Genomic DNA, 13,324 nt, shown 5'->3' with positions numbered 1-13,324 from the left:
ACTTTTCAACAGCATCCCGGGTAGTCCAAAAGGGATCTTCATCCGCCTCGGAAAATCCCTCAAAGCCGTACTCGACAAAGCGTCGCTCCGCTCGGAGATTAGTAACACATTCGAAGAGTGTTGGAGTGACGGTAACCCCAGGAGGAAAACTCGAGTTGGAGCAAAACTGACTTAGAAAGCAGTCGTTGGCCGCGGACAGGTCAAACCTGACCGGGCCTGAGGGTACACCACTAGCTGAGCCACGATGCACATGTCATTTCTACCGACAAGTTTCTCGTATAAGTTGACGCAGGAGTGGTATGACTCCGACTGTGATTGCATGCGGACGAATCTCCCATTGTTAAACCTGAGTGTCTACACTTCCCCCTTCCTCTCCAACAGGACTTACCTCTGCTGTAGTGCCTTTACACGTGGACAGTTGCGGTAGTTGAGACCAAGGGCATCCACCTCGTGGTCCTGTACCATCACGTCCAACGTACTCGGCAGGTCATCTTGGGGTCGAATGAAAGCCCCCAATAGGTAATAGCTGATGATGATCAACAACAACAACAGTCGAATTCATCGCCACAACAATACCATACTCACAGTGACCCGAGCGTGCGGCTCTTATCAGTGCAGATGAGTTCAAGATTCGTGGCATTCAGCGAGGACTCCGCGACATATGCATTTCGCAGCCAATCAGCGACTTTGACCATCTGCGCATTCGCCCCGTTGAGGAGCTGCCCAGTCTCGCAGGTCTCCTTTCCTTGGTGGTCTACGAACACTTTCCGGAATTTAAAACCAGCAGTAGCGATCTCCTCGTCAATCGCATAATCGACATGAACATTATCACAGTCTTTGGAGTAGTCAACTTGAAGCCCATCAGGGAAGCAATCATGCAGTGTGTACTCATCCCGTTGAGCGTGGCGAACATACACCTGGACGGAGGTCAACCTGAGCGTACTGTTGACTCTTGGGTAGACCCCCAAGGGACGGTGAAAGCAATAGTCATCATCCTCAACGATCGAGAAAGACGCTACTGTGGTGACTAGGGCGAGACCTGTTATTCCTCCAAAAATAAACATTGTGAAAACTGCCAGGAATCTATCGAAACCATGGTCACCAGAATATTAACAACTCATTGAACTCAACATAGAGTTAAATAGAAGCTTACAAAACACAACGGTGAGTGATAAATAATGAGATCCCAATGTAACACAGCCTATTGAGTAATACCAACGTACTTCACGAAGAGGAGGTCAACGGCGGTGGGATAGGGGTAGAGATGTCCATATCCCTCAGGGCGTCTCTTATTGCGTCTGAAAACGGAAATAGTCCGTGAGCAACACGAGGGCATCCCACCGATCAAATCACGACAGTCGTCCGGAGATATCCTCCCAATGGTCCCGAGTCTGAACGACAGACCGCTAGCCAGCTTGCCCGGGTATATAACCAAACCTCTATCACCTACGTCACAACACATCGAGAGGACACCGACTGCCGGATGTTACTACCGAGGAATCTGTAGAACCTATCAAAGTCCCAACCTGGCACGTGAGCTGGTTGCATGAAGGTTGTGATGATAACTCCCCTCCATTGCGACTCAACGTAGTATTGAAAACCCATTTCCTCCATACCGGCACATATAATCTGCAAACACTATGATCGACCACCACAAAGGACCTCCCAGAGGTACATCATAGTTCTGCTTATATCGTCCAAACCTCCCTTCTACGCCTCCCTCCTCTTCCCACTCCTTCAAGGCCTCGTTGAAAGCCAAAATAACGTGGGTTGGCGGAGTGAATCGAAATTGGCCTACCAGAAATATACTCTACTCCCTGACTGACGTGATCCGGTATAACCTGTCGTTTCAAGACCCTTCCACTGAGCGTAGAGGTCCATACAAAAGCTCCTTGCATTGCCCTCAGCCGCGAGCAGACTCGAACGCTTACACAAGGCGAAGCAGAAGCCCGGAACTCCCTCGATACACTTGTTGGCACTGGAGACAGCGTAACTGTTGTGAACAGCTTGGTGAAGAACTGCTGCTACGAAGACAGGTAGGGCTACCTGACATTCCAGTCCTTCAAGGGAAGCTCGTAGGCGCCCATGCTTGACATAGCGTCAACGACGAGCTCAACCTTGGGATACTCGCTAGCCAAAAACTGCCCGACACTCTTGACGTCATTAATTACACCTGAAAAAGGGAGGAGAAACACTAGTAAATTCGCATGTGAAGTCCGATCATGGTGACACGACTATCACTCTAGCTTACCAGCGGTGGTTTCATGATGAACCATACCAACATGCGTGAAGGAGGAGTCCTCGGCAAGAGCTTGCTCTAGTGCAGTAACGTCAACAGGCTTCCGATCGGTGAACTGAACGACTCGGCTCTATTCAGATTGACTAACATCATACGTACATCTATCAGGTTATACTCGATTCCGAGGTACTCACATATCTGGGCCTGCCTCATGCCGTATCTGAGCTGATCTTCAACGTGCCGCCTTCGAGAGTACGTACGCTCCATTCGAGAGAATGAGCAACTTGCCCCCTTTCCTCGGTACACTGGTGCCCAAGACAGCCTCTATACCGTGTGAGCCAGCTCCTTGCACTATAACGCACTGAAAAGGGAGAGCCATCTAACGATTTGGATTGACTATTGTACTTCATAGCCCTCCTCCTGTGATACGCCTCCTAGAGCTAATAAACCGCTCCGAATATTGGCAAGGACATTCATGAACCTAATGAAGCTGCTATCAACTTCCTTTTCCGAGGAGTCGACCTCACCTTGTATCTCTACTGCCCAAGTCGACCAACATCGCCTCTTTAACCCTCGCAGTGGTGGTCAGCGGCCCTGGTGTGAATAGCAAGGGCACTCCTCTCTTCTGCACAGTCGTAGCGAAAGTAGCAGCTGAGTTCGCACGTTGCGTCTGACATGAGGGTATGGTCAAATTGACGACGTCGTGCAAACGACAGAGTATCACCCAAGCCACCGGAAGACGATAGGAGGAGGCCGCTATCTTCGTGGCTAGAGGAGTGATCTGCGACGCGCGTATCAACAGGGACATTGAGAACGAAAACTAATAATCATTCACGACAGTCGAGAAAAGCAAGCAACCTAGAAGAATTCTTGTGAAAGTCCCGAGGAGTTGTGCACAACCACGAGTGCTTCAACTGAAGGACGATGCCAAGGACAGGTGACAAGAGGTCTTTTCTCCACCATAGCTCTAGCGCGGATGCCGATGGCCCAGCATTCTATTATATTGCGATTGAAACCATCGCACCATTCGTCAGTTATGCGAACTTGGGTATTCAAGATATTCATGAGTTAACTTGGCATGGTGGTAGAGCATAGAGCTTTTAATCTAGAACAACCCAGGTTCGATCCTGCCGACCTATTTGATAGATAGGGCCAATATGCCAGAGCACTACACCATTTGGAATAGATCTATTTGATAGATAAGGCCGGTATGCCAGAGCACTACACCATTTGGAATAGATCTATTTGATAGATAGGGCCGGTATGCCAGAGCACTATATCATTGGGAATCGATCTATTTGATAGATAGGGCCGGTATGCCAGAGCACTATATCATTGGGAATCGATCTATTTGATAGATAGGGCCGGTATGCCAGAGCACGGAATAGATCTATTTGATAGATAGGGCCAATATGCCAGAGCACTATATCATTGGGAATAGATGTATTTGATAGATAGGGCCGGTATGCCAGAGCACTATATCATCGGGAATAGATCTATTTGATAGATAGGGCCGGTATGCCAGAGCACTATATCATCGGGAATAGATCTATTTGATGGATAGGGCCGGTATGCCAGAGCACTATATCATTGGGAATACATCTATTTGATAGATAGGGCCGGTATGCCAGAGGACTAGCATTCCCTACAAGCGAGAAATGGGACAAATTAGGTTTCAGCTTACCAAAATGCACCATGCTAGCGAGCAGAAGACTCGGTTTACCGAACATCCTCGTTCTGATTCCAAATAACCCTCCCATTAACAGAAAGAAGAGAACCCCACACAATGCCTCTCTAGTCACAACTGAGACAGGATTTACGAGAACGAACTGAATTGGTTTTTAGGAACATCTCACAACAGGAAGAATGAATCAATTTATGTTAATCATACACTTGCTCGTGGGACGGCCATCACGACCAACGCCAGCCCTGCAGTCCTCGAATGCCTGGAGTATCTCAGCGTTATTGAAATGGTATCTGATAACATCTCCCCTTGACGCTACTGCTGACTCTACTACCTATGTGTAATGAGCTGCTTAACATCTACCTTACCACTGCTGATCATATCAATACACGTAGGATAGGTATTACAGAATCTAACAAGGATTCGCCCAACAAAAACAACGAGACCACTCTACATGGCCGGTACCTGAAAGTGCCTCTGATATCAACTTGACGTAGGAGAGCATCAACAACGGGAAGCTTCATCTCAACTGCCCCGATGCCGACCATAGCCACGCGACCGCCTAACAAGAAGCAGCATGATCGTTCGATAGTGATGATGTCGCCTACCAGACTGAGTCGCTCTGATGCAGGAGGATACAGCATCCTGGGCACCTGTAGTGTCAACAGAGCAGTCGGCCGGACCTCCTAGAGCATCCCTAAGAACAGAAGCATGACTGCACGGAAGGAAAGAAGAGAGAGCACCTAATCTTCTCAGCGACTTGATTGTAGTCGCCACTCCCCTTAACGTTGAGTACTTCTGCCTGAGGACAAGCTTCCACTATCTCCTGCAGTTTATCATCGTGATGGCCGCACACTAGAACTCTACCAGCCTTCAAGGCGGATGATACCATAGCCGCCATCGTACCTGGATGACTCGGTGACAACGAACGGAAAGACAGTGGAAGAGGCTCATTACCAATAGGGCCATCACCAAAGACGAGAACTTTATCACCATCCTTGACCTCGGCTCTATCTTTACAGGCGTAAGTCGCTACGGCTAGTGGCTCACACATGACACCCTGAGGAATACACAGTAGCGATCCAGACTATAAATGGTGACATCTATCATACCTCTTCGAGCGACACATTTTCAGGTAGCTTGAAGCAGAAGGATGCAGGATGGCGGACGTATCGCGTCAAGCATCCGTTGTTGGGTGGTGTGCCGAAACACCTAAGGCAGAAACAGTTTGGACTCACACGAGCAAAGAAAGAACAAGTTCCTACTTAATCTCAGGACACAGATTGTACTCCCCAGATCTGCAGAGCTCGCAATGGCCACAGGGCACTGCCGGCTCCAGGGCTACCCTATCGCCCACCTTAGACGGGCCAAAGTTGTGATCGATCGGAAAGAAGATGCCAACCTCACCTTGAGATCCGTTACACCCTCCCCGACCTGCTCAACCACTCCGGCGCCTTCATGACCAATCACCATCGGGGACGTCACGGCCTAGCAACTTCAATCTCATTGGAAACCCTCCATATCCGACTTACGTAGCTCCCGACCGAGCCGTTAGCAAAGAAATGGACATCAGAGCCACAAATGCCGACGTTCTTGACTCGGATGAGACACTCCCCTGGCTGCGGTGCGCCCGGCATCGGGATAGGCTCCATAGACATATCCCCTCGGCCGCGGATTATCATACCCTCATTCGCCTCGGTAACAGTAGAGAACGTCCTGTGCGTGTAAATTAGTGGCGTTCGCAGTCTCCAACTTGGGAATCTTCTTGCGGAGCTGGATATACACCTCCTGGAAGATACCTTGAACATTTACAGTGTGTCACTCACAGTGCGCCTCCGTCCACTCACCGAACCCAAACAAGTCATCTTAGAAAGACTGAGGGAAGTAACCGAGAAGAATGTTCGTGAGGAAGTCAGCATTATCAAGATTAATTGAGGAAAGTAACTACCGTGTAGTAGTCAAACAACCTAGCTCCAAAAACGCCGATTTGAGTTCTCCAACACATTATACCAGTAAGAGAAGGGCCTGAGATGAAGCATGACACCTCAATGACACTGACTGCGATATGTGCGTATTGGGACAGCAGCTTTGTGCAAAAATGCATATCGTATCGAGCAGCAATGCTACGAATGGACAGATACCCCAATTGATTCACCATCATTTCGAGACTAATTGGAGAGGGATGCCGACAACTTATTGGATTACTGTAACCCTCACGACGCGCATGCACATGCATTCATAACACACAAGCCTGGCCTCAAAACGGTAGCATCATGCAGATCCCTTCGACCCTAGCCTCAATGGCTAACAAACCGTTGCTTATGCTATCCTCACCCTAGGAGATATCTCAGGAAACTCGATTTAGGACGGTGACAAGCCGGAACTCATCCTCCCTGGAATTAGTGATACTACTACAATTGGCTAGCGTCAAGACAGAAATTGTACTCACCGAGGTTACTTGCCGCAAAAAATTTACTATCTCAATGAGTAGACATCCTTGGACGAATCTTTCCCTATTTGTGGTCAAAACTAGAACACTGAATAGTAGTTGTGAGAAGTCCGTTGTGACTGAGATATAGCTTAACATCAGAGAACAACCTTTCGAACAAGTACAACTACTAAATTGGTGTATGAGGGAATCTAGCTAGAGAAAAGACGAAGTCAATCGATGTTAATCATGCATTTGTTGACCGGACGGCCATCTCGACCAACACCAGCTCTGCAATCTTCGAATGCCTGGAGTATTTCATCGTTGTTGAAACGGTATCTGATAACCTGTCCCTACGACGCTACTGCTGTCTCTACTACCTGTGCGTAATGAGCTGCTTGACATCTATCTTACCACTGCTGATCATATCAATACACGTAGGATAGGTATAGCAGAATCTAAGAGATGAAGAGAAGTCAGACCCTCTGTCCTGCAGCGAGAGTACACAATTTTTCCGTTACCTGAACGTGCCTCTGATATCAACTTGACGTATGAGAGCATCAACAATAGGAAGTTTCATCTCCATTGCTCCGATACCGACCATAGCCACACGGCCTCCTAAGAACATACAACATCACATTGATGGTAGTGAATGAAGCTGCTCACCAGATTGGGTAGCTCTGATGCACGAGGAAACCGCATCCTGAGCCCCTGTGGTATCGATAGAACAGTTGGCTGGGCCTCCTAGAACACCCCTAAAAACAAGAGGTAGACTGTGCTGCCTCGGTGGCCAAAAGTACCTAATCTCCTCAGCTACTTGGTTGTAGTCACCACTTCTCTTCACGTTTAGTATCTCTGCTCGAGGACAGGCTTCCACAATCTCTTGCAGTTTATCAGTATGATGACCGCACACCAGAACCCGACTAGCACCCAATGCAGAGGATACCATCGCCGCCATCGTACCTAGCCCATGAACCGATACTAGGACACTGAAAGACTACCCATGATCGCTACCAATAGGGCCATCACCAAAGACGAGGACCTTATCCCCCTTCTTCACCTCAGCTCTATCCTTACAGGCATAAGTCGCTACAGCTAGGGGCTCCACCATAACACCCTGAGGGGAGAGCACAACTGCACCTTGGTAAGATTGGGGCAGCTATGCCAACTCGAGATGTCGCCCCAATGTACTCGACTCTTAAGGGGCATGACGTTATTCAGACGATTCGTGAAGACTAATTTCGCTCTGGGGCCGCTATGCCATCTAGAGATACGCCTCAAGGTTATAAGCTACACAGACGCATAGCTTAGGACCATCGTAGCACTGCCCAAGGGCATTCAATTCAGACAAATCGCGGATATCAATTTCACTCTGGGGCAGCTATGCCACTCCGGAGCTGATGTCTACTCGACGAAGCAAGCAGCTGCTGGGTAAACTCCAACCAACCAACGCAGTACACCTTGCTGGATCCCCGACATGGCATAGCTGCCCCTATCAAAATCGATTCCCACAACTCCTCTGACTGAAACTGTTCCAGATACGCTCGCCTATCAAATCCCAGCAAGACATTAGAATGGCATAGCTGCCCCATACCTCCTCAAGCGAGACATTATCAGGCAGCTTGAAGCACAGCGAGGCGGGATGGCGGATGAATCGGGTAAGGCATCCATTGTTAGGGGGCGCACCGATACACCTATAAGGGGCGAGTCAATTCCGATGATAAACATAGTGAAAACCTCACTTTATCTCAGGGCACAGGTTGTACTCTCCAGATTTGCACAATTCACAGTGACCGCAAGGAACTGCCGGCTCCAGAGCTACCCTGTCACCGACCTGAGATGAGTGATAGAGAGGATAAGATCGAGTAAGAGGCAACCTCACTTTCAAGTCAGTTACACCCTCCCCGACCTGTTCAACCACTCCCGCACCTTCGTGGCCAATAACTGTCGGAGACTTCACAACCTAACAGGCTGACACTGACGAAGGACCCTTGCAGATAGCTAGACCTACAAAGCCGCCAACAGCGCCGTTCTTGAAGAAGTGGACATCAGAGCCGCAAATGCCGACCTCCCTGACTCGGATGAGACATTCTCCTTGCTGCGGTGCACCGGGCATCGGGATATCCTCCATAGCCATTTCGTTAGGACCACGGATTATCATTCCTCTGGACTGCTTGGGAGTAGCTGCCGACAGAGATGTTTTCGAGGACGTCAACATTGAGAAGAACAGTAAGACCAGGAACTACCATATCGGACACTACAAAGCGAACTCCGAGGGATTTGCGCGAGATAACTAATCAGAGGAAGCAGCTTTCCATGGTTCGACGGGAAGAGAATCATTGGTCATATTATGTTGTGAATTTGGGACGTGTGACTCAAGTGTGGTTGAATCGGAACTTCCGATTCGGAAGAGTGAAATTGATGTCCTAGACCATCTGGAGAAGGACGACTAGAGGGCTCCGTGGACAACGCAAAATTCACGCGGATATTGGGACAGCGGCTTTGTGCAGACACACATGTTGAATCGGATACAGATGATGCCGACGTAAGAGTGCCCCAGTTGGACCATTTTAACTACGTGACTCGTCAGGAGCCCGTGTAGACATGCGATGGAACTATCACGAATCGTGATCCACCATCCCCGTAGAAGATATGATCCATCATTCAGAGAGCGCCTGCCCCTCTCTAAAGGGCTCACGTGCACAGTTCCGCTTTGGAGTACAGTTCCCCTCATGGCTCGCCTTTGCGAACAGGATATCGATTTCTCGGGTTATGCAATAAACCACGAAGGCATGCTTGCCGGTAGTTGACTACATCGTATTGTTGAGTCATGTAAGTGGCTGTAGACACACGATTCATGCAACATGGCATTTATATGAGAAGTCTCGATCATTTTTCCGTTGTTCGGAGTGACAATCTGTGCAGCACTAAACACAAGTCTTGACATGACAATACTAGTATAGTTGTACCGCGAGCATGAGAAAGTCGAAGCTACGAGTTAAATTTAAATGTACTTGAATTTCGGACAACTTATGGGCCTCGGACGAATTTGTATGTTCTTAACGCACATATTACCTTCCCGTTCCGGATTCATATCTCCAACTTCGTGCGTCGTGATGGAATTGACGGTTTCAAAAACAAACTGAATGTTGGAGGAGAAGAATGAATATGCTGAGACTTTTTGGATTACTTACGCTTTCCCCTCGGGTGTCAACAACCTTATCCACGGATGAGGTGTGTATTGACTTATCTGACGTATATCAGATGTTTTGACATTCGATATCTGACGACTCCAACTAAACTTTAATGTTACTAGACTAGGTCACCTGGAGACTCCTTGGATATCCACCCCCTAAAGAGGTATTGAGAATATGAAGCATTATCTCAGGCGCTCCCATCCCCACCACGCATACGAAACGACCCCATATCGTCATCCCCGTGGCCGTCTCCCCCACAACCAGCCAGACTGCATTGCGTTCGATCGCACAGAGAAGAAATATCACCTTCGGGACTTAACCCTCGGAAGAAAACACTCCGTGAGTTTATCGTCAGCCTCCTCTGCACGGCGCAGTTCACCACTACCCCTTATGGGCACAGCTCTCTAACCTTCTCCAGGTGCTATCAATAATCGAGTATCGGCCTGAGCGATAACCGTGATGAATATGGGAGAGATAACAGTCTTATCATAATAGAACGTTGGACATTCGCCCCGACATATGGCATAGCTGCCCCAATACATAGCATATCCGCCCCAACACATGGCATATCCGCCTCAGCACATGGCATATCCGCCCCAACATATGGCATATCCGTCCCAGCATATGGCATACCAGCCCCAACATATGGCATACCCGCCCCACTACATTCCCATATCACCAACTGCAGTTGCATATTTACTTTATACCCAGGTCCTCTTAGAGGACACTATAGAAGACTCCTCTATAGTGTACTGGTGACGTGTAATATCCTGTATAAGCTAGAGTATTGTGGTACTCCCTGCCAGTCTTACTGGAGGTCGATAAAGATGCTAACTGAACCAGAAAAGCAGTGGAAGACTACACCAGTCTGACCGCTAGAAGCCTGAACTGAGCGTGCAATCAACAGCTCTCCATCCGGACCCAATATCTGTGACAACAAAAGGCTTATCGGGCAATTATGCTAATAGTAGTTATATAATGCAGACGAGACCGAAAAATAGCGGTTAAACTAGTAGTAGTGACAATAATCCAATAACGTCGTCAGCAATAAAATACACTCAAGAACCTTCAATAATACCTTCGCTCGCCGCCATGGCTCGAAACCTGACCCGAGGAAGACTCTCGAGGAAGAAGACGACGATCGCTAATTTGCATACTTCCACTGCGCATTCAGGCGTAATTGACGTGAATTCTTCGGCCGTTCATATCGCCACCGTCGTAGAGCTCAACTGCCTGCCTGGCACCACTTGGGTCTGCAAAAAGCACCAAAAGGAATGTCATCATATTTCGCAGTTCGTGTACGAGTTAATAGGAAGTTGAAATCGTGGGTTCAATCCCCACAAACGATAATAAATATTGAACGCTTTGCATGTCCTTCACCATGCCCAACAGTGCATCTTCCATCGCTCCACCAGGAAGACGAAGGCATTAAACTAATTTTGCTTGGCAAAAGCCATCATGTAGGACCATACGTCGTACGGTATTATGAATATAATTAATGACACTTCTCATTATTTCAACAACCACTTCAATCTTGACGAATTCCATGTAGCCATCACAGTGCCGACCAACTGTTGTCGGCGCTCCTCTCAAGGGGCGCTTGCCTAATACATAACCATATTAGGCCGATCGCCTCATCCACAATTTCCTCCTATCCGATGATAAGCAGCAAGTCCACAAGAAGTCGCAGTGAATAGCCGTGAAGGGAAAACGACAAGCCCTCCATCCGCCACCTTTGTACCAGAGAAAGTAAGGTTGGCGATAGCGCCTTTCGGTCCAGACGAGTCAACTTCGCAGTGAACAACAGTTCCAACACTGGAGAAGGCTTGCTTGATCTCGCGCCAAGTGAGATCGTGGGGGATGTTGCTCACCACGACTCTTCTTCTGCCACCTCTTGACTGCTGCGTAGTAGTAATAGCGGTAGCATTATTGTTGGTTTGTTGGGCATCACCAAAATCAACATTCCGAGCGTAGTAAGACCTGTTGTTGTTTTCTTTCTTGTCATCATAGTCGTTACCACGATAGTCATGTTGGTTCCAACTTGACTGATCGTTGCCTCCTTTGTTCCAGCGACCACCCCAACTCTTGTTGTTAGTCGAGGTGGTTCCATGGTAGCTACCCTTGCCTTGGTTGTCTCGATACCCCGACCCACCCCCACCACTCTGCTGCTTCCAATTCTTCTTCCCACCACTTCCATACGACGACTGTTGCTGTTGCTGCCATTGGACACGAATATAGTTTCCCGAGGCCTTGTTGTAGGGCTGAGCGGCGGCCTTCATAGTAGCACCACGACCTTTCCGGATAGGACCAGCGTAAGTCTTCTTACCAGCACCAGTAGTAATAGTAGGAGTTCGAGCTGAACGCTTAGGCCTGAGATGGAAGCAGCACGCATGCACATAGAGGATCACAACTTCCGATACAGAGGTTAATTCCATTCCCATCACCACTAGAACTTCGACGATTCAGATTTCACAGGAAAAGCCAGCCGATGAGATGGAAGAGCGCCGTCGGGCAACAGAGGCATACCCCTCAGAGAGGCACTCCTATGAGCACTACAGCGCCGCCTTAATGATTGCACCGACAGGATTCAAGTCTCAGTAACGACATCGTGTAACCACTTTTCCCAATTTGCAACAACCTGACACAATCTAGAGCGCCCCCAGCTACTTTGCAGCAGCCACAATGTCATCCAGCGACATGGTGAGCTTCTTCTCAACATCGATAGTCATAGTCGTCCGAGAGACAGCAGAGTCGGGTCACTAACGATGGGGCTTGACGCGACAACACTTAGGAGAAAAGCGCGCGCCATGATGATCGATTTATTGCCTTGTGATAACAATGCACCTTCACTGTGAGTCACATACGGTAGCGCCCGCCCCGCCAGATTAGGCTGTAACGGCTGTGAAACCGTCTCTCCCTCAGTCGAATATGTATTGCATTATAAACCCCATTATATTCTCTCTAGCTATGTCAGCGTCGGGTTCCAACGGGTCTGGTGAAGTCGAACCATCGTATGTTACAACATTGGGGGCTTCGATCCGAGAAGGCTTACACCAAGTCCAAGGCGAACTCGAGACTTTGCTCATCGACGTTATCCAACAACCCAACGACCATGCTACCCCGAAGACTATCTCTGAGAAGATACCTCTATTGGTGATCGACGATGATATCTCGGACGCAAACCGCCACGAGTTGTCTAGCTTAGAGTGCGGAAGGTCACTTTGGGAAGTGGTACGTGAAGAGTTGGCTGACGTAGGCGAAGAAGCTTACATTGGGGTTTGCCCACCGTGGTATCGTCCTACAGCGTCATGGATGGCAAGAGCGTACATGGACCGCCTAGCCATCGACGTTAAGACGAGGCATGACATCATCATCAACCTTGACGATGTACCTCGGCGGTCAGTTATCAAAAATGAGATATCTTCGGCGAAGAAGGAAACATCCAGTACTCCGGCGCCGAAAATCTCGATCATCTCTGGTGGTGCGCTTCCTCCTCCGACGTCGACAAGTCCGTTACGGGTGTCTCCAGTCGTGTCTGCCACTCCCAGTGACTCCGACACTGAGAACCCTGTGAGATGGTCGAGGAAGGTTCGCGACGTTCACCTTTTGGTTGGTGCCACGCCTCCAGACTCTCTGATGTATAGCGGTAACGAACCAGCTGGTGTGTATGTCCGATGGCGTACGAAGCTTCTCGACAAGATCGGTGACCACCCCTTGGAAAGTGTTCGGATCTCGGCGATACTCCATTGCATCTCCGAACCGGAGCGCTCAAAGGT

The 13,324-nt window shown here is 48.8% G+C and overlaps 5 protein-coding genes across 5 annotated transcripts; all 5 read right to left on the bottom strand.

Moving 5' to 3' along the window:
- Positions 1-200: 200 nt before the first annotated feature.
- Pmar_PMAR006609 (hypothetical protein) lies at positions 201-1,064 on the bottom strand (the record flags this gene model as incomplete). Its single annotated transcript, XM_002769522.1, has 3 exons — positions 201-216; positions 389-526; positions 586-1,064. The coding sequence occupies 3 exons, from the start codon at positions 1,062-1,064 to the stop codon at positions 201-203; spliced, it is 633 nt and encodes a 210-aa protein (XP_002769568.1).
- A 160-nt stretch (positions 1,065-1,224) lies between these two features.
- Positions 1,225-3,047, bottom strand: Pmar_PMAR006608 (2-aminoethylphosphonate--pyruvate aminotransferase, putative; the record flags this gene model as incomplete). The annotated part of the gene is made up of 12 exons (XM_002769521.1): positions 1,225-1,298; positions 1,342-1,446; positions 1,494-1,629; positions 1,676-1,794; positions 1,842-1,993; positions 2,047-2,173; positions 2,252-2,354; positions 2,399-2,459; positions 2,500-2,600; positions 2,645-2,720; positions 2,767-2,909; positions 2,964-3,047. 12 exons carry the CDS (start codon positions 3,045-3,047, stop codon positions 1,225-1,227), a joined length of 1,281 nt encoding a protein of 426 aa, XP_002769567.1.
- A 1,035-nt stretch (positions 3,048-4,082) lies between these two features.
- Positions 4,083-5,869, bottom strand: Pmar_PMAR006607 (Sorbitol dehydrogenase, putative). Its single transcript, XM_002769520.1, has 11 exons — positions 5,771-5,869; positions 5,456-5,722; positions 5,331-5,411; positions 5,189-5,280; positions 5,036-5,135; positions 4,881-4,983; positions 4,667-4,829; positions 4,532-4,620; positions 4,389-4,485; positions 4,258-4,335; positions 4,083-4,216 (listed from the first exon to the last, which is right to left on the bottom strand). Exons 1-11 carry the CDS (start codon positions 5,840-5,842, stop codon positions 4,111-4,113), a joined length of 1,248 nt encoding a protein of 415 aa, XP_002769566.1. The 5' UTR covers positions 5,843-5,869; the 3' UTR covers positions 4,083-4,110.
- A 604-nt stretch (positions 5,870-6,473) lies between these two features.
- Pmar_PMAR006606 (Sorbitol dehydrogenase, putative) lies at positions 6,474-8,595 on the bottom strand. The gene is made up of 10 exons (XM_002769519.1): positions 8,363-8,595; positions 8,234-8,314; positions 8,094-8,185; positions 7,946-8,045; positions 7,366-7,468; positions 7,152-7,314; positions 7,018-7,106; positions 6,873-6,969; positions 6,732-6,809; positions 6,474-6,690 (listed from the first exon to the last, which is right to left on the bottom strand). Exons 1-10 carry the CDS (start codon positions 8,567-8,569, stop codon positions 6,585-6,587), a joined length of 1,116 nt encoding a protein of 371 aa, XP_002769565.1. The 5' UTR covers positions 8,570-8,595; the 3' UTR covers positions 6,474-6,584.
- A 1,939-nt stretch (positions 8,596-10,534) lies between these two features.
- Pmar_PMAR006605 (RNA binding function, putative) lies at positions 10,535-12,277 on the bottom strand (the record flags this gene model as incomplete). Its single annotated transcript, XM_002769518.1, has 4 exons — positions 10,535-10,652; positions 10,706-10,801; positions 11,290-11,918; positions 12,216-12,277. 3 exons carry the CDS (start codon positions 12,275-12,277, stop codon positions 10,719-10,721), a joined length of 774 nt encoding a protein of 257 aa, XP_002769564.1. The 3' UTR covers positions 10,535-10,652; positions 10,706-10,718.
- Positions 12,278-13,324: the final 1,047 nt, after the last annotated feature.

The sequence above is a fragment of the Perkinsus marinus genome (assembly GCF_000006405.1).
Source record: "Perkinsus marinus ATCC 50983 genomic scaffold scf_1104296965578, whole genome shotgun sequence".
Classification (NCBI taxonomy): Eukaryota; Perkinsozoa; order Perkinsida; family Perkinsidae; genus Perkinsus; species Perkinsus marinus.
The sequence above is the reverse complement of the archived record's forward strand: the minus strand, read 5'-3'. Positions and strand labels throughout refer to the sequence as shown.